Raw genomic sequence first — 19,769 nt, 5'->3', positions numbered from 1 at the left:
GACACAGCTGATGAAGTGCTACGCAGCATATTTTCTATTTCTGTTATGACGCTATTTTCATTTTGAATGCGCCAAGACTAAAGAAGACGGCAAAATGCATTTATTCATTGGACCTCACGATACAAAACATTTCAGCGTTTCACATTGACCACTGGCAGGCTTCAGTGATGCCCCACAATAACTGAAAGAACCCGTTGCGATCCCGATCGGTCCCTAGCGACCAGACACCGCTCCAGACCCAATCGCTATTTCAGTTCTAGAGATTGCCAAATCAACTGCAGAGGTTCGTAGTCCAATTGCCTTCACCGTTTCAAATGTGGCTTGAAACGAGGCGTGGAGTTGCACCGGCCGAAGGCCTCACCTCAGTTTCAATCGGGAGATAATTTCCCGAAGCCGCTGGCGTTGAATTGCACTGACAGTTAGCGCGTCAGCACATCGGTAGGTAAGATACCTACTTCGTGATTTATCCGAACGGAGTATCGGTTGAAACGAAAGTCATGTGCGAAGTTGCGTTCAGCCATGCCATTAGCTTTCGTGTGCTAGGAACGATATATGGCTTTTCTTGGGAAATGACCAGATGCATTTGATTTGTTTCTAAGCATCTCCTTCCAGTCAAGTTTTGTCTAATCGATACCACTTTGTGTTCAATACGCCTGAAGGAGTAAAGATTGAGCATAGATCACCCTAATCATGCATTTTTCTTTAGTGTCGTTGGCATTGCATGCTATTTCATCATGCAATATGTCGCTTGAGTTATTTTCAAGACGTAAATATATTTCCTTATTTCTCCTGAGATGGCATTGTAAAAACGTGATGGATGACTGAAACATATTGCCATGAAGGAAAAATGCATAGGCTTTTGATTATACGGAACTCTTTACAAGAGATTGGACAGTGTCGCAGAAGTGACAACATGGTTATACAGACTTATCAGCGACAAAAAGAGTTTATCTAAGTGCACAAATGAAGTTCGTCATTACACTCTTGGTACTTTGAACTATACAACTTGTGTTTGTTACGCGCCGTGCAAATGCATAAATAAGCGAAATGGACTCTAATAAAACTCTGTGCCTTAACTCTGCCTAAATAAAACCTAAACTCTGTGCGGCTAACGTCTATACCTACCTCCCTCAAAAGTCCAATTGTTTGCATTCCTTCCGTGGAATTTCCTGGGAAAATCAATATGTTAACTACCCAGCCGTACTGAAATCCATGGCCGGCTTCTGTCGTGCATTGGTTCACATTTTTCCCGACTGCAAATATTGCACACAATGCATTCAGTGGGCACACACTGCTTCATAGCATGTGATGGGGTTGCCAGAGGCAAATGTTGCATCAGCAACAGTGGAAGCAGGTCAGTGACATTTGTCACATGCAGGCTTTAATTTGTTCTTTGTAGATGAAATATAGCCGCAGCTGCACTGGCTTGACTCGAGTGGATTGCGACCATACTGAGCAATTAAATAGTTATGTTGACATAAATGTTGCGAGTTTATGTCAGTAGGATATTTATGCTAATAGTTATGTGGCACGTGATTCGTAACATGTGGATTGGTGATTGTTCCCTGCGAATTGATGAAATATCCACAATTTTTGTATTTTATATTCAACGTGCAAAGCTCGGTCAATTAGGTATCCAAAGCTAGCTTTATACGTGCTATGTCCGAAGTGTGGTGCGTCTGAATTTATGTGTCAGAATTTATGAATTATCTTAATAGCGCTACTGTAAGCTACGCTACACTATAAACAAGGCTAACCAAAACAGTTTTCCTTTTCTCCCAAGACCTGCGTCTTTTGTTGTACAGCTAATATGCATTGTAAATCGCCTCTTTCATAAATGCTAATAAGAGTGTCTCGCCATCCCGACTAAATCACGCCATCTCCTGTTCTCTGCCTTCCTCCTCTCCTCTGCCCTGACATCGTGCTTCCGGCCAGATCCCGTGTCTTTTGGCAGGAGCCCTAATCCCCAGCCCTCCCCTATCCGCCCCACCCAGCCCCCCCCCCCCCCCCCACGGTCGGCAAGGATGAGGCATGCCTGCCGCCCAGTCAAAACTGATGCAAGGTTGCCAAGACAACGGTCGCCCGCGGCAGACGCCGGTCAAGGCCGCGCGAGCAGAAACGCCCGAGGGTATTGGCACCGTGCCAGCTGACTGACAGCGTGTGCCTTGCAGCAGTCTGCGTGAGGTTGTGAATAAATCATATGGCTAAAATATTGCTTTTAAATAGAATACTGTTGAAGTCGTTGCGTTCCATAGATGTTTCAATCCGTCGTTTGGGAGACGAGAAAAGTTTTGTGTAAATTACATTATTTTTGCATCGTCGTAACATAACAAATTGCAAGCGAAAATTAAGCGTAACACACTCTTGTTCGCATTGCAATTTTTATTCTCAAGGCATTACTATATTATTTTAAATATTTGTGCTGGTTATTCGTCATTTTTATTTTGTTTTCTAGCCCTTGAATTTCTGTTACATTATTCAAAAAAGATTTAGGTACTCCTTATTTGTCTGCGCTACACAATTCTCACTGAAAGAGCGAAATAATTATAACACGCGGCGCGATCTTGGACAAATTTTTGGTGCAATAATGTAAAATGTCAATGACCTACAACGAACAAAGTGTGACATATGTCGTAACACACATGACTTGACAAATGTGAGAAATTCCGTGACACATGTCATGACACTTGTATCACATTACGTGTCACGTCCCGTTCTCGTTTCCGCCACCTCTTACCTTGCAGCGTGCTGTTTCAGCTCCTGCGATGCCTTGACGTCTTCCATCTCGATCTGGCGAAAGGCCTCAAAGACGTCCTTCATGTTTGGATTCTCGTCGAACAGTCTGTGGGAAGACAAAGGTAAGAACTGTGAGAAACTGTGATAGATCGAGTGAGAAACTGTAAGAACCAGTGAAAGAAGTATCGAAAGCTATCACGATGGCCAATGGCAGATCTAGTGAGAGAGGTGATAATTTGTGCGATTACAGTGATAACTGGTGGGCGTACTATAGTGTGAGCTATTGATAGATCTAATTCTAATGAGAGTTGTGAGAGTTAATGAGAGAGCTATTAAAACCAGTGAGAGATCTCATGCAGTGAGAAAACGTCATCATTTTATAAATTATCCTTCATAATAATGTCGTATTCATTCGCACCATCTAGGTAGCCAGTGTCTGTCCAGCATAAGCGATCCAGCGGAAATAGCTGACTTCCGGTCGGATCGGATGTAATCACGAACACGATGGAAATGGGGCCGCGTTCGGACACGAGGGAGTCTTCTTCAGGTTGTATTCCCAGGTGAGATTAGGGAGACAGATTGGAGCTTTCGGAGCTTCAGTCTCAGCGTGGCGTATTCCTGGATTGGGATTGGCTGTAGAATAGCATAGCACATGTGATAGCACATTTCATGCCTGTACCAGTCTAAAGAGAGTAACTAATAAACATCAAAATAAACGTTTTGATGGCATTGTTTTAGGGATGTGAAACCTAACCTAGAGTCTGTTACTTAAGGGATCTCTCACTCTCTCTCTCTCTCTCTCTCTCTCTCTCTCTCTCTCTCTCTCTCTCTCTCTCTCTCTCTCTCTCTCTCTCTCTCTCTCTCTCTCTCTCTCTCTCTCTCTCCAACTCACATTCGCACTCGTTCGCAGCGCCAATTGCAAGGAGAACTCTGGTGCTGCGTCAAAATACCGGCTGGCTGCCTCATCAGACGCTATTGCTCAGCATTGCTCTGAGCGCTGACAAATATCTGGCCGACCGTGATTGAGGCCTGGGGGCTGGGTTCCGGAGAAGGGAGGGAGGGGAAGGAAGGGGAGGGGGAAGGGAGGGGAGGGGAGGGAGGCGTAGTTCCATCGGACGTCCCGTCGACGCGACGGCAGCGTATAAGAGGTCAACGTTCGCTGTGAGATAAAGACAGACAGACAGACAGACAGACAGACAGACAGACGGACAGACAGACAGACAGACAGACAGACAGACGGACAGACGGACAGACGGACAGACGGACAGACGGACGGACGGACGGACGGACGGACGGACGGACGGACGGACGGACGGACGGACGGACGGACGGACGGACGGACGGACGGACGGACGGACGGACGGACGGACGGACGGACGGACAGACAGACAGACGGACAAGACAGACGGACAGCAGACAGACAGACAGCGCCCAGTCCATTGCCGGCAGCTGCAGGTACAACTGGGGGCAATTATTAGCCTGAAGACATGCCATTTGTACCAAATATCACGGACGATGCCACGACAGAGATCACGGTAGAGTTCACAACAGAGTTCACGGCAGAGTTCACGGAAGAGATCACGCGGAAGATATCACACTGGAAGTCACGGTAGATTCAGAGGCAACTCTCAGTCAGTTGTCCTCGTTGACAATGCTGGGACCAACCCCCAGTCAACATCCAGTAAACTCAAATTACCACTAACCAACGACATCACAACGGACCCGACACCGCTAATCACTGATTACGTGCCACCACTGATGACACATCATCGTCAGCTCAAAATGATATGTCACCACGAGCCTGAAATGACGCACCGGTCACGCCCGGGCCGGGGTCAGGATTAAGTGAAATGATGTGAAAGATTCATTTGACTGGCCTTCCCACGCCGAACGAGCGGGGTGAATAGTTTGGTGTGCATTCGTGCTAAATTTCGTTAATCATTATCAACAACACTTTATCGCTCGTGTTGGCCAGTGCTGTATAGCTGTCAGTGCATGCGTATTGCCTATATGAAAGAAGAAACGTGTATGTAGTTCAATTAAATATGAAGGGAAACACCATTGCTTGCTCATTTTTTTTTTAACGAAAAGAATTGATTTGAAGAGCATAGCTACAAAATTATAACGTATTTCAATGTTTGAAAAAGGAGGCTGAAGCAATAATAAATTAATTTCGTTTCCAAACTTCTCTACTTTAGAACGATGTGGTCAAAAATAGCATACTGTACAGCAGTACAGACTACAGGGTCCCATGAATTCCCCAGCCCATTTCTAAATCCCACTTGAATGTTGCGAACGTTTTACGCTGCATGAACGAGCCCTGTGATGTGGTTTCCAGTCGTTCTGACAGCCAACATCCGGTATGTGTTGGCCGTTGGGTTTACCCGGTGAAAGAGAAATGCCAGCACTAACTGGCCTCACACAGCTCTTAACATCAGATGAAAGCGTCCGGATTTCACAGGACTGGAGAAACAATGTCAAATGGTTGTCATCTTTTTAGATCCCCGATATTAAATTGCTGAACAATATAACAACAAAATTGAGATATCCTTCAAATAATATTCTAGGCGATGAAAAAGGTAAGATGTTTGAGCATTTTTGTGGGAAGGCTATTGCATAAATAGCTGTTTTGGGTGATAGGGCTGCGGTTATAATAAATCGACATGATATCAAGTTAAATATACCTACTATTGATTAAAAAGAAAAATTGTGTTCATTTGTGCCTTAAATTGAAATAATTGACATTCCTAATGAAAAAGGACCTTTTATAGCTCTGCTCCGTGTCTGTTCGCGCCAATAACTACCACTGACCGAGTGTCATTACTTATGACTATTCTCTTCGGCGTGCAAGAATTTGTACGACTTTGATCAAGGCATGACCTTCGATCAATGCTTTATTTTCTACCACCTTGCCTGTTTCTGGGAAGCATGCGTGATTATTAGGCAAGTTATTCGTTTACGTGACACTAATTAGGTAGTGATTTTACGCACCGATGCGGGCCCCGCCCAGTCATGTTTCATTAGTGCGTCTCCATTTCGCCATCGTTCACTAAATGCGGGTCATGTGCGGGTCATCTTCTAGACCATTCCTATACGGGCCGGCCTTGTTAGTGGCTAGTCCCTGGAAGTGTGAATTTAGGTCGCAGCTGACATTTGGCGTTGGGACGATGATCTTTCCAGGAACTCAACGCTACTGACTCTGTTTAATCCAGCGACGATACTCTTTTCTATCCTGGTGTAGCTTAGTTACGCTCAAAATAATGTTGCGAAGTAATGTGAGCTAAGCTTCCTAATGTGCTATGCCTCACCTTTGAGGAAACACTACCTGGAGGCCGCGAAATCCGTTCATGCCAGTGCTCCTAATGTCGAGATCAGCACGAGCTTGAGGTAACTGGAAACTATTTGAACAGCGATTATGCAGAGCTTTTGGAGCAAGTATCGTTTGTGGTGTAAGATTCTTCAAATCATTGTACGTACATGCATCACAAACGCGTATCATGTAACATGACTGCCTTTATTGCACTATTTGAACTTGAACTAATATATATATTTGGATATCGTTGAATTCTTGTTGCGAGAAGCATGCTCATTTCCAGATTTCGCATAGTTATTACACGCGTTACTCGCTACAGTATACGCTGTAGTATACCTTCAGAATAGTCAGGGCTTCATACAAATCATGCACAATGGTGCGTCTTTTTCGCTCATGATCGTGTCTATATGTTCCAGTTGTGTTGTGCAATAAAAAGCGCAGTTGTAATCAAAGACGACATCTGAGATAAATATCCTAGCATGTATCAAAAGCGCAAGTGGCGAAAGGCCTGTGACCTTGAACTAGCCTGTTCACCCGCCTCAAATTTATAGAAAAAGGATTCACGAGTACACCCGTACATGTCCTACATAGCTATATTTGCTATTTATTTTTATCTGCTTTTGGCAGTTGTTCGAAGTTTACGTCTGATAAGTCAAAATTGCCATTGCAAGGGTTGCAAGCATATCATGTGACGTCACCAGGAGAGCTTAGTCTAATTGCTGCTTCAGAGGAGTTCAAATTGATTGGAGGAAAGGTAATGAAAATTCCCCGCTTCTATCGCTGTTAGTGTTCGGGTGTTAGCGTCAATATTCGTAGGGGAGTTCGAATATTCGTATCGAGTATTCGTATTCGAATTATTCATCTCAGACCCGGGAAATATTCCCCAGGCCAAAAGGTGTCAAAATTTTAACGCAAAGCCCTGCGACTACCATTACAAATGATCGCAGTTTTGTTCCCTAACGGCCTTTCTCGTGTAACACTTATTCCACTCTTCTAAGGTTAACGTCGAAACCTTATTATACCGGACATAAATAATCAGCTAAAAAAATGTCCGCATTGTTCGCGGTACCCCCACGAGATTACTGAGTACAATGGCTCCATTACCAGCGGTGAACTTGGCTGTACTCTCCACACCACAGCCGCCATACTGGTAACCCTGTGGCTGCTGAGACTTTCCACCGGCGAGTGGGGTGACGATAACTGTTTCAGGGGAAAACTTACTAAAAGCCCAGGTGTCTCAGACCGAAACTCAGGCACGGTTACTGGGGAACTTGTTGAACTTGTACTGGGGAAGTTGTTGGTCTATGCTATGCATTACGCACTATTACGGTGAGCAGCATATTTGGAATATCCAACGCCACGACGGACAGGATTTAAACGCAATTTTGGAGTACCGTAATTCGAAAAATCTCCCTTCAGTTCCATCAAGTGACTCGCCCGGTTTTGACATCAATATGCTCGAAATGGCATACCAATATCATTAATGATGTATGTAATATTTGTAGAAAAATCTTCCTGCAGTTTCGTGGTCGCAAGCTCCACATGCCCATACGTGGCCCGGAAGCAGAGTTCGAAGAGGCAAAGCATGGAACGCACCCCTCCCGCAATGACGTTTTACGATTGGAGCGTATATAGCTCCGCACCATCCGTGTAAGGGCTTCACCAAAAGTAAGATCACCAGATACCTTCTAAAGCTTTTCATTCCTGATTTGTTTCAGTTGTAACTAAATTCATATAAAATGATCTTTGCCCCTGACGCACTCTAAACCCGTAATTAGTCAACAACTAAGGACGTCCAGATAGGCATCCCTAAGTAAAAATGCGATCACAAAGCGTTTCAGCAGGGCTCTGTGATGTGATCGGATCTGGAAACGGCATGGCATCGGCCATTATTAGGACGGAATTAGTCTAAAATTGGTCACACTACACTATAAGGAGCTTACAACATTGGTGTGCACTTTGGAAGGAAATAGCAGTTCTAAGAAAATTCACAATTACAGACGTGGCTAAACTAAAAGTATTGATGTTCGGCTGAGTATTTTATGTAACGTTGCTTTATAAAACACGATTTGCATCTCTCTCTCTCTCTCTCTCTCTCTCTCTCTCTCTCTCTCTCTCTCTCTCTCTCTCTCTCTCTCTCTCTCTCTCTCTCTCTCTCTCTCTCTCTCTCTCTCTCTCTTTCTCTCTCTCTCTCTCTCTCTCTCCTCTTTCTCTCTTTCTCTCTTCATCTCTCTCTCCCTCTCTCTCCCTCTCTCTCTCTCTATTTCTCTCTCTCTTTTTTTCTCTCTCTCTCTCTCTCTATTTCTCTCTCTTTTCACTCCTTCAGCCTGGAAACTATTTTCGCTCTCGATAAACTCACTGTCAAATATTTCAACGTGCATTCAATCGAACGGGCACGAGCACAACAGCCTGATAACCGGAAAAGGACTTAATTTAACACTGTCACACTACCCAATAGCTCGCACAAGTGTGTATTTTTTCGCTGAAAAGTGTTGGAACTTGGAAGTCGGATATTGCAACGGTCCCAGAATTGATCGAATAGAGGCACAACACAGCAGCACAACTGCACTGAAAAGGGAAAAGAAAAGCACTTTTTGACGATTTATATAAGTTTAGCACTTCTCATCTCTTTGGTCGTAAAAAAGTATATGCTATTTACGGAGTTTACTCAAAGAAAAAACTGGATCTTACCCATGGGAAGGCAAAACTAGCTTTGAAGTTATGTGTTTGGTGTTTGTGGGAACCTTATTGTATCTGTCATATAATACCTTGTAAGATTTTTATTTTACGACATATTTCAAGTGTTTGGCACACAAGGGCAAATTTATCAGTATAAATATGTACCACCTATCAATGATAAAACTAATCGAATCAAGCCCTGTCTGCCGACAACTGGTAATGCGTCGGAGTGATTGACTTCACGGCTATTAGCACAGTATCCCAACTGATTATTCGCTAGAGCGAGTGGCTTTGGTCCATTAGAACATCATTCATTTTTTGATTTATCGCGAAATAATCATTTTTTCAAATGGCTAAAGCGCTAATGTCATAACTCATCGTAAGAAGTTTAATTACTGTGACTTGACAACTGTGATTTGATTTGGCCACTTGAGCGCGTTCCGGCTTTCGTTTGAATAACGCTATTTTGAAAGGCTGTGAGGAGTAGTGATGTCAATTACGGAAAATTGTGATACCGATACCAAACCAAATACCTACCAACAATAACCACAAGAAAATACCAAAACCGAACCGACTTGGGAAAATGAGGGAAATATCAACTTTTTACCAAATTCACAGCCTCTTTTACATAAGCGACGATTCACAATACCGACAAAATACCAAAAATATTGGCCTTGAAATACCAAATACCAAGTTGATATCTGTTTAGGATCGGTATACCAAAAAGTTGGCATCCGATTGACATCTCTAGTGAGGAGTGGTTCCCCATAGGTGCAAAATTGTATAAACGGACGAAGGATAGAGGATAACTGCCAGGAAACAAAGGTGCTGGATACATACTGAAAGACAGTGCCAGGATTTTGTTACGGTGACATTGCGTGATTTGTTACCTTCTTAAAGGTTCATTAACCTGTTTTTTTTTTTACCATGACCATTCAGAAAGTAGTATCTTAGTATTTGAACTTAACTTTTAGCATTGCCTTTGAGTCAAATAGCTTACCAAATGTTTTATTAGTCCATTCATTTGCATTAACTGTAAAACATGTGAACGGGACAATGCCAGACAAGGCAGAGTTTCGTGCTGTACTCCCATGTTCACTTACAGACACTACATGTTCTAAACCACTGTCGTGTGGAGCTCACTGAAAGCCTTTTATATCTGTCCATCCCATGAGACCAGAGTTCATGGCGAGGGATACCGGATGTCATTTACCGACTCCTTTGATGTACGACAGAGCTCTTTATCTAGTTTCAGTCGAACATTGGTGGCACACACCAGGCCGTCTGGGGCGGGTAGATGTCTGTCATACACAGTGCGCCCTAGTCAGCCATTATCGGATGTCACTGTCACTGACATTGTCATTGAGTCAGTCACTGACCACCATTGTCAGCTATCGCCTGTCACTGACATTGTCATTGAGTCTCAGTCACTGACCAGCCATTGTCAGCTATCGCCTGTCACTGACATTGACTCTGTTCGTGTAGCGAGAGAGACCATCTGTGTGCTGAACAGTGTGACTGGTAAATTATTAGATTATTTCAAACACTTTTTTCTGCCGTTGTTACATGGCCTTGACCTAATTCGCACTCGTGGCTATACATTTAGCCATTAGCTTAAAAGCGAAGAAAGGACTAATTGTTAATTGAAATTAATAAAATTAACGGGATAGGACTAATGCCAGTTGCGTTTCAATGTCAGCGTGCTGAAGATCTTTTACCTATAAGTCTGATCCGTATCTCTTTAAGCTTGGACTATGGGCGCTCTCAACTACTTCATGAGAACCAGCGCTAAAACGCATGCTATCTACCAGCGAGTAGTGTCCATGCCTCCTGCAAATATGAACTCACTATCGAACACATCAATTTCAGAACAGATCAGGGGCTGTCTTCACTTCGGCCATTCCGGCTATTTTGGTTCTTAGCTTATCTTGCATGAAATGCTTTCAGTAAAGAGCTTTCTAAGTCTGGAGACTCCCAACTTTTCCAAACGCCATCAATAATAAATGACAGTGCTCGCTCTTTCATAGCTGGGATGCATAATTTCTTTTTCACTTTGCCATTAGACACGAGGCCTGTCTGCGATATTTTGCGATTTAATGGTTCCAAGTCGCGATCGTTAAACTCGATTAATGCTTTTGGCTGCTGAGAAATAGCCAATTCGGTATCAGTCGCCGTCTAGGACGGAAAGATTCACGTCCAGTCCATCCACAGACGTCCAGTTTCGGAATTCCGGACGCTGTGGAACGTGGCAGTTTTCCGGAGTAGTAAAACTCGACGTGGCACTGTCACGTTTTTGGGAGTGGCAGCCAGTGCTTTGGAGATCGATTGATACCGAGTGACATTGTAGTGACTAGTTGGCAACGCCATGGTTTTGTCGTCACTTGGGATATCATGCACCAAAGGTAGGCATCTGGTAGCAATATTCTTTGTTCTTGTATTTTTGTAATTCTGGTATAATTATTAGCTTAGAAACACCTTCAGGGCGTCATTCTATACGGTATCCATTATTTGACGCAAAAAAACTAACTATTTTGGTGACGCGACAAAAAAAAAAAAAACAGGCATACCTACTGTGGGCACAAAACCCTACTCGAAAGCTATATTTGTGTGATCGCTACGCACTTCAGCACTTATTTCCAAGACCGATAATTATACTGCTTACCATAGCCGTGCTTATTCCTGGCCAGGGTTTTCTGCGCGCTAATATAAGTCCACTCTGCCAGATTACACCAAGGCTTGCTCTTTTAGCTCTGCGGCCGCTACCGTTCTTTTGCAGTCCTCGAAGGAGCATTTACGCGACATCAGTCCCGTTTTAGGCTCGCTTGTATAGGCAATCTTGACGGACGTCGCTTCTGAGCAGAACAAATAATGCTACCTAAGTAACGACAGCAATTACCTTATGACGGTATTATCGTCCGACGTCAGCACTCGGTAAGGTTAACACTGGAAACACATTACCGCCGCAATATGCATTATTGCTGAGACGCATTCGCGTATATTTGTGCGTCACCTTGCTTCTATTACGAGGACGAAACGATGATGATGTGCCCTGCTTCCCACTCTCTCTCTCTCTCTCTCTCTCTCTCTCTCTCTCTCTCTCTCTCTCTCTCTCTCTCTCTCTCTCTCTCTCTCTCTCTCTCTCTCTCTCTCTCTCTCTCTCTCTCTCTCTCTCTCTCTCTCTCTCTCTCTCTCTCTCTCTCTCTCTCTCTCTCTCCTCTCTCTCTCTCTCTCTCTCTCTCTCTCTCTCTCTCTCTCTCTCTCTCTCTCTCTCTCTATCTCTCTCTCTCTCTTTCTCTCTCTCTCTATCTCTCTCTCTCTCTCTCTCTCTCTCTCTCTCTCTCTCTCTCCCTCTCCCTCTCCCTCTCCCTCTCTCTCTCTCTCTCTCTCTCTCTCCCTCTCTCTCTCTCTCTCTCCCTTAAGATCCAACTTTTACAAACACGCGCAACGTGACGGTAAAGACCAAATTTTAGAAGGAAAAGAAAAAAAGCTAGCCACAAACTCTCTACATACACCTCATTTGAAGTAAGTTATTATACTATACCATATAACTTAATCCAAGACTATCCCAACACAGAACTTATTTCCATGATCTGGGATCTAGGACTGGGATCGGCCAACAGCTGTGCCGTCTGCTCGAGCCCGTTTCCCCGGAGAAATGATTGTCATATGAATGGCATGCCTGCGCTCTCGATCCGCATTCTGTCATCATAATTGGACACCCTGTCCCACGACGAGTCGCTTGTTAAAGCTGCATACAACCAAACTAGACACTAACAAGACGCTCGCGCACCTCCGCCAAACCTTCAAAGGCCCGGATATTCGAGTTTCCGTCGAGAATGCTTTCTTTGACTTCCCGACAGCGCCGAGTTGTCTGGCGCCGTCATCCCCATACAATCTATCTCTGTGGCCGCACTCGTCCTTCTTTGGTGGATGAAATTGAATTAGGCCTGCTCGAGATGGGCCTTCGAGGCGAGTTCCACTCGAGGCAGGCCCTGATGCATTTCAATCTGACGCGTCATGGCGCCGAGCAAGGTTTGTGATCTTAGTGAAGTGGTAACGCGATTCAGGTCTACATTTTCGGTTAGGGACGTCGACAGGTTTGCATGAAATAGGTACCCAGGAATGGTAATCATGCTGAATACGAAATAAACGCTCTATTTGAGATTCTCTCTTTGTATTGCTTACTTCACAATGCCGTTCTTCATTTCCTCTCCTTCAAGATCACATTTTCGATCACATTCACTGACACTAACTCATTCATTCATTCATGTTAGCACTCTAAAAAAAACTCTTCCCTATTAATCTCTTTTCCACTACCTCTTATTCTCTTTCTCTCTCCCTCTCCCTCCCTTCCCCCTCTCTCTCTCTCCCTCCCTCCCATTAGGTATTTCTCCGTCATCATATTCTCCCTATCTCGGACACTAAGCCACGCTAATACTCCCTCAACTCCGGGCTCCGGCAATTCACATTCCTATCGTCTCCCTCTCCCTCCCTTCCCTCTCTCTCTCTCTCCCTCTCTCTCTCTCTCTCTCTCTCTCTCTCTCTCTCTCTCTCTCTCTCTCTCTCTCTCTCTCTCTCTCTCCCTCTACCGTTCCTCCGTTCGGCGGCAAATCTCGTGAGCTCCACTACCTCACTCTCCGAGCCACCCCTGGGACGGTTCGTGTCGCAGCGGTCCGAGCAGAATCCCGTTGCTAGGGCAACGGAAATCCGCAGTATTCTTTCCGGTAAAAGGTTTGGTGACAAGGACTTTACTGACTGGTCAACGGTGACATTTGAACCGGTTGACAGGCCGTGAAATAGAGCTTTATTGTAATGGTCATGATGACATTTTCTGCCTTGTTTCGTGCCAAGAGCGGGTAGTAATAGCATAGCGGTCCATCTATAAGACAAAAGAATCCGTTAACTTTTGGTTTATGCAAGAATGCATTGAGTAACCGAATGTGTAAGCATGACGACTGTAGCGAGGAGTAAGGGGGTAACAACTGAAGCTGAACAACTGAAACTATTTGGGTAGCAGCTGAAAACATGAGATACTGAGCATAAATTACTCGTTGCGTTCTCTTCGATTTAACCATAGGTCAAAAAGAGAATTTTGAAGAAAGACCTTTTATTTTGCCATGTACTTGCAATGTGGTGACAATTACTTTAAATTAATTAACAGTTATGCAACTGTTAATTTTTCCTGCTGGCCCAATTGCTTTGCTACAACACGAAAAAGACTCGTATATGACAGCTCGCGTAACGCGCATAAAAGTTTGCGATTGCATCCTAAGCAAGCACGACACGACAAATCTTTTCCTTGCACTTTTTGTATTCGCTTCAGACCAATCAACAACTTACAAATTATCCATCGTTTGCAAAGAGGAAGAAGTAATTACTATCCACTTGTCGTTTTTGACAAACAGCTTTGAAGCTGGCAATAGCCTAATTTATTTAATCCAAAGTTGTGTGCTCTTTGTTACTGGCAATGAACGGCAAAGCACGTCAACAACGAATTGATACTCCTGTTCAAAAAACATCCAAAAAGATGGACGGACCTTTGATTAACGATAATCAAGCAGCTAAGAAGACGACAAATGGCCTTTCAAACATGAATTGAAACACAATGCTATGATCAGTGACAGGCTGGAGAGTGCTTAACCCTCGTCCGCACATGGGGGAAGGGGGTTGCCCCCCCCCCCCCAGGTAGTCGTTCCGCTCTGCACTCAACATTTTTAGAGCTAAAAGGCTGATTTTTCGTATAGCTGCTCCTCTATCCTTTCTTGATGTCCATTGAAAATTTTAAGTTTCTGTGATTTTTGGTTTCGGAGATATGACCTTGTCTTTCAGGTCATGTCATGACCCAAATGGCCAATTCTCAACATCTTGCGTTTGCCATGGGCCTTGTGAGCTTTTGACACCTTGATTTCGGCCTTTTTTGCCAGTCTTACCTCCCACCTATCATAGAACATGTTGTTCGACGATGTACAGGTGTCAAGGTCAGGGTCAAGGTCAACCTAGGTCATCTAAGATTATTGCGTTTTAGGCAAGCTGAATTTACTTTTTGTGAAGTTTTTTTTTTACTGCATTTTTGGTTAAAAGCTTCTCAGTTCATGATTTCATGTAATATGGATACAAAAACAATCGGTGCACACATCAGTATACACACAGACACACACAGAAATACAAACACATATAATTGACCTTGACCTAACGTCCTAACTTGACCTGAAATGACCTCAGCAGCAAAAATCTGGTCGGGTAGTGTGACAAAGAGGTTCTAGCTCGCTTGGCACCAGAAAACAGCATCGTCATCGGTATATGAGAAGCAGCGCACTTGATATCCAACGGTGACCCAAAACAGCAACATTTTTTAGTTTGACCTGACCTGGAAGGTCAATGACTGACCTGAGAAGGTAAAACTGGGTATCATTGGATTCGTCTCTTCCCAGAGAATCTTTTTTGTCTTTATCGCTAAGCTCTATCTCCAACAGGAACGAAATGGCGCGGGGGGGGGGGTGGCAACCCCCCCATGTGCGTTCTAGGATGGGAAAATGGCATGTGCGGGCGAGGGTTAAGTTTGATGTAAAATCTTACGCTAGCGCATCGCCCGCAATTTTAACTGGCATGACGACATTGCCTGCTGCAGGTCTACGCAGAACGATCCAATGTAGATGTAGATCGGGGTGTAGCCTTTGTAACGGCACCGGCACAATGTATCTGACCACACCATTGGGAGCCAGCTGATGCAAGGAAAAGGAGGTTTTGAACTTCCTCATTTCGAAACTAAGGCCTTCTTGATAATCTGAGCCCTGCAATTGCTGCAGTTGTTCACAGTCTACTCATGTGATATATCTCATACTGGTTTTGCGCAAGTGGGACGAAGAACTGTACAACGATTGTACGCGTTCTGATCTTCATCTTTGAACAGTGATTACCGATGCTAGCAACTCAACGAATTATTTTGCGTTTTACATGGTATGCAGTTTCACATATTTACTGCTTCTGACCACTGATCAGTCATGTAGCGTAAGTTGGATTATTTCGTTACAACCTCATTATGTATCTCCCCACATGAATGTGCCAGTATTTCGATGATAAATTGCATTTCATTTGAAAATGAAATATGATCAGTAAGGAACTTCGATAACAGGATTTTGGCGCTCGGTGACTCAGAAGCTTATCGTGTCACCTAATTATCAACCCGCGCGGGGCTGGGGGGGGGGGTAAATTTTACCCCCCTCGCGAATTTTTGCAATATCTCAAAAACGGCAGCGCGCAGCGCCGCCAAACTTTCAGTACCTTTTTTTACATCAATTTGACACGTTCCCTGAAAATGTGAGCGAAATCCGTCGGTTTTTTTTTTTTAGAAATAGACGTTTTAGTGACGTCATGTTCGCCATTTTCGCCTCAAAAACGGCAAAAGTTCAAACGCCGACAACATCTTCATTTTTAAAGGAATCAAGACGTAACAAAAAAGGATATACGTAATTCTACTTTGTCTATCAAATGGCTATCTCGGTTTTTTGAAAATTTTGGATTTTGGCCCAATTTTTTTTTCTTCAAAAAACTGACTTTTTTGGGAAAATAACTATAAAATCCAAAATTTTTAATGTATCGAAAAAACCGGAATATATGTCAGAGAAGTGGTCTATGTGCACCTACATACCAAGTTTTAGAAGAATCGGTTCAAAAATGTGGGAGTTATTCAAAATTGTATGACGTCACGACACACAAATTTTTTGAAAAATGACTTTTTGGAAGTTCTAGACCTCGTACGGAAACAAAAATAGCACCATTCGATTCGCCGTGAAAAACTGCATCAGCTAGACACCTTTTTAGGCCTTAACAACCAACTTCAAAAATTTGACCTCACTTGACCTGACCTTGACCTGACCTCGACCTGAAATTCATCCAAAGGTGGTCCATATCACTTATTGAGTGTGCCCATTGAATTCTATGAGTAAAATGACCCATAAAACATGTGTCGCACATGTCCTTTTCTATATTTTGTTTTTGGTGACCTGACCTGACCTGACCTGACCTTGACCTTGACCTCTGAATGATATTGTATGCAACGAATATTGTCTTGGTAGCCTAAGAACACGTTTTGGGCGATCAGTCTCAGTCCATGACTCCATTCTTCGGCAACTACGGTGCAAGGCCGATACCGTAGGAACTTGCAATTTGTACCCTTGACCTGACCTTGACCTTGACCTCAAACTTAAAATTAAGTACATGTTTTTAGTTGTTCGTGATGAGATCTTTCGATTGGCGTTTGAATTTTCCAAATCGGACCATTAGTTCGGGAGATAACAGGGGGGGGGGTAAAATTTACCCCCCCCCCCCAGCCCCGCGCGTTCGGCTGGAGACCCCAGCCCCGCGCGGGTTAACAAGCCAGCCTGGGCATATCAAAACACCCTCGTTGATTAGATCAGATTAACGCCTGAACCCCTGCAACACTCGAGGCTAATGAGGTATGATCATCATCAGATAATGAGCTGCAGCTTCGAGCACCAACGACGTGTAGTTGTGAGCAGTGGTGGGGCCAAGGAGGTCAGGTCAACACAAACATGAAATTGTTTGTTTATTCCCTCCTACACGCATTCATTTGCACATAAATCACGTCAATGAGCTAAAATATGTATGTAGTCAGATACACTCTCGTATGTTCAGCAACTTTTGCTGGTATAGAAAAATATGATCAAACTTTTTAACCTCCCAAAACTCAGAAAGCTCAACCGATCAAGAACTGCCGTGTGACTCCCACCCCACCCTTATTCTTCGAAAACTACGACTGAACTTTCGCTCATGGATGTAAGCTCTGAGTCACTTACTGTGAGAAAGTAATGATGCCCACTGTGGTCGGATCCGACTCCAGAGTCTTCCATGTTTCTATGAGATAGCGTTTATCTTCAGCCGTCAGTGTCGGCTCCTCGACTGCCGCTTCTGAAAGCCCGTCATCACTCTTTGGGCACTGCGTTGACTTGAGAGAGCGCTTTCGACGCGATGTGCTTGTAGGAGATTGTGAGTCCAGTTTTGTCAAGTTGTTGGCGTTCACCAAGTCCAATTTTTCCTTTGTACTTAACCCTCCCATGATAAGAGCCAAGTTTGGTTTCGTCCGCTAGAAACGCCCCAGTTTTTTTCTTCTCTACCGACAGCGATAGCAACAAAGCACTCAATTCGGGGCGCTGCCACCGATTCCTGTGTACGTTCAAGTAGCCCAGACCGCTGTTTTCTTCTTTACGCAAGCTCCTTTGGCCAATGCCAGCCTTCTCAGTTTCCACCTGTGCAATCAGGTAGATCACACACGCTGGAGTACACCGCCAATGTTGATTTCAGCAATTCACTGCCGTAACCACCTGTCTACGCTCTAATCTCAACACAGTCCAACGCTCGGCCCACTGGCGCCGTCGACGGCCTCCCCGCGTCGGTACCGACGAAATACTGCCGGCCGTCGACGCTGGCGACTGTCGGCCGCCGCCGCCGCCGCGCAGAGGTGCCCCTGTGAGCTTGTCACGTTCGTCGGTAACCGAAACGACTCGTCGGCGCTGTGATACGATACTACCGTCGCGTCGCTACCGTCGTTTGAGTTTCTGTTTGCGAAGGGCGGAAATCGTGTTGGTGGACGGAAGTTGGCTAACAACCTCGCGCCTTGACAGTGTCTTCGAAAAATAATTCCTCTAATTAGGAAGTCTGGAAACTAATTGCTGCAAACTCCGTCCTTGAGAGGCGCGAGGAAAAGGCGCAATGGTTGTCAGAGGCAGACGGCAATGCTTACGGTGTGCCTTTTCATGTTTCGCTGGCCACTCTATTGATTAAATAATTCAGAAATGTACACTGAGTTAGTTCAGCTGCTCATTTGATTACAGATGAACAGGCACTCCTCAATAAAACTTGTGGCAATTTACGTGGTGCCAGCCCATAAATTCGCCTTGGTCTGTTTTTTGAACATTGTCTTTGGATTAGCTAATTACACCTTTAGTGAAATTGAACCTAATATAAAATGTATGCAGCTGCAGAGTCCTAAATTTCGGAATACGGTAGGCATGCTTTTTCACGTTTGCATTAGCAATGCATGCCGGCTGTCTTTATAAGCCAACGGTTTTGGAGCCAGACACTCAAATGACGCTTTCTAATGTGCAATGGAGTCACATTATGTACCTACACGTATGCAATATGCGTCTGATCATCAGTTATACTACTACTAAGTCCTGAGGACTAAGAACCTCTACCCGTTGGTTTAACATTGCAAATGCTTCAACGGAGCGTTTGATCTTCTAAAAACGCATCCACAGATCCATCAGGGGGATTTGTTCTTAGCATGTGCGTTGTGCGTGTGTCGCTTTCATAATGAATGATTTAATTCGTTTCGTCACTGTGTTATGTGATTCAGTATCAAAATGCAGTAGGTAGTAGCCACTCTTTTGTACGTATACGAATAGGTTATATGTGAAATTGAAAGATAATTTGTGTTCATTCATTGTACAAAGGTCTATTGTTCACTCAATGCCATTGTCTGTCCATGGTCGGCGAGAGGAACTTCAAAGGCTTTAGTCGGGCTACCTTTAATACAGCTCAGACTCGCTTTGAGTGACGATCCATTCACCAATGATATTTTATGGCCTCAGGCTATCAAGATCGCAGAGTAAAGGTTTTTTTCAGTGTCGAGTGGCCTGTTATACCATGCTCATTCTGCTAACTGTAGAATTTTGACGAATACGTTGCATTCATTTCGGTCTGTTTTCATCTCTTTATCCAATGGGAAAAATTATCTTCGAATTGATGCAATAAAAAGTTAGGGTTTTTGAAAGCATATTTTTAAGTTGTTCACTGTTCAGCTATGTGGTACGGTAACTAAGACACTGCCAATACTTAACCCGCGCCCTGGTGGGGGGGGGGCTATTTTTTGCCCCCCCCCTCCAGACTTTTCGATATATCTCCAGAACCGCTGCGCCGATCGTCACCAAACTTTCAGTACCCTCCCGGACATCAATTTTACACATTGTGACCAAAAATTTATCCAAAGGCTATGATAGGTTGGCCGGAAATGACGTCAGAG

General features: G+C 44.2%; 1 protein-coding gene and 1 long non-coding RNA gene across 2 annotated transcripts in view; one reads left to right on the top strand and one right to left on the bottom strand.

The window, feature by feature from the left end:
- The window catches only part of LOC122387857 (neuroglobin-like), a 29,377-nt gene extending 11,250 nt beyond the window's left edge, over window positions 1–18,127 (bottom strand). Inside the window, exons 1-2 of the mRNA XM_043378437.1 lie at window positions 17,545–18,127; window positions 2,738–2,842 (exon numbers count right to left, since the gene is read on the bottom strand). Coding sequence (XP_043234372.1) covers window positions 2,738–2,842; window positions 17,545–17,804 — 365 coding nt within the window. The 5' untranslated portion in view covers window positions 17,805–18,127. The remainder of the gene's footprint in view (window positions 1–2,737; window positions 2,843–17,544) is intronic.
- On the top strand, window positions 2,773–3,783 carry LOC122387858. Its single transcript, XR_006257699.1, has 3 exons — window positions 2,773–2,858; window positions 3,162–3,296; window positions 3,647–3,783. It is a non-coding gene; the product is annotated as an uncharacterized LOC122387858 (long non-coding RNA).
- Window positions 18,128–19,769: the final 1,642 nt, after the last annotated feature.

Source organism: Amphibalanus amphitrite, unplaced genomic scaffold (genome assembly GCF_019059575.1).
Source record: "Amphibalanus amphitrite isolate SeventyFive unplaced genomic scaffold, NRLGWU_Aamphi_draft 000300F_arrow, whole genome shotgun sequence".
Taxonomy (NCBI): domain Eukaryota; kingdom Metazoa; phylum Arthropoda; class Thecostraca; order Balanomorpha; family Balanidae; genus Amphibalanus; species Amphibalanus amphitrite.
The sequence above is the reverse complement of the archived record's forward strand: the minus strand, read 5'-3'. Positions and strand labels throughout refer to the sequence as shown.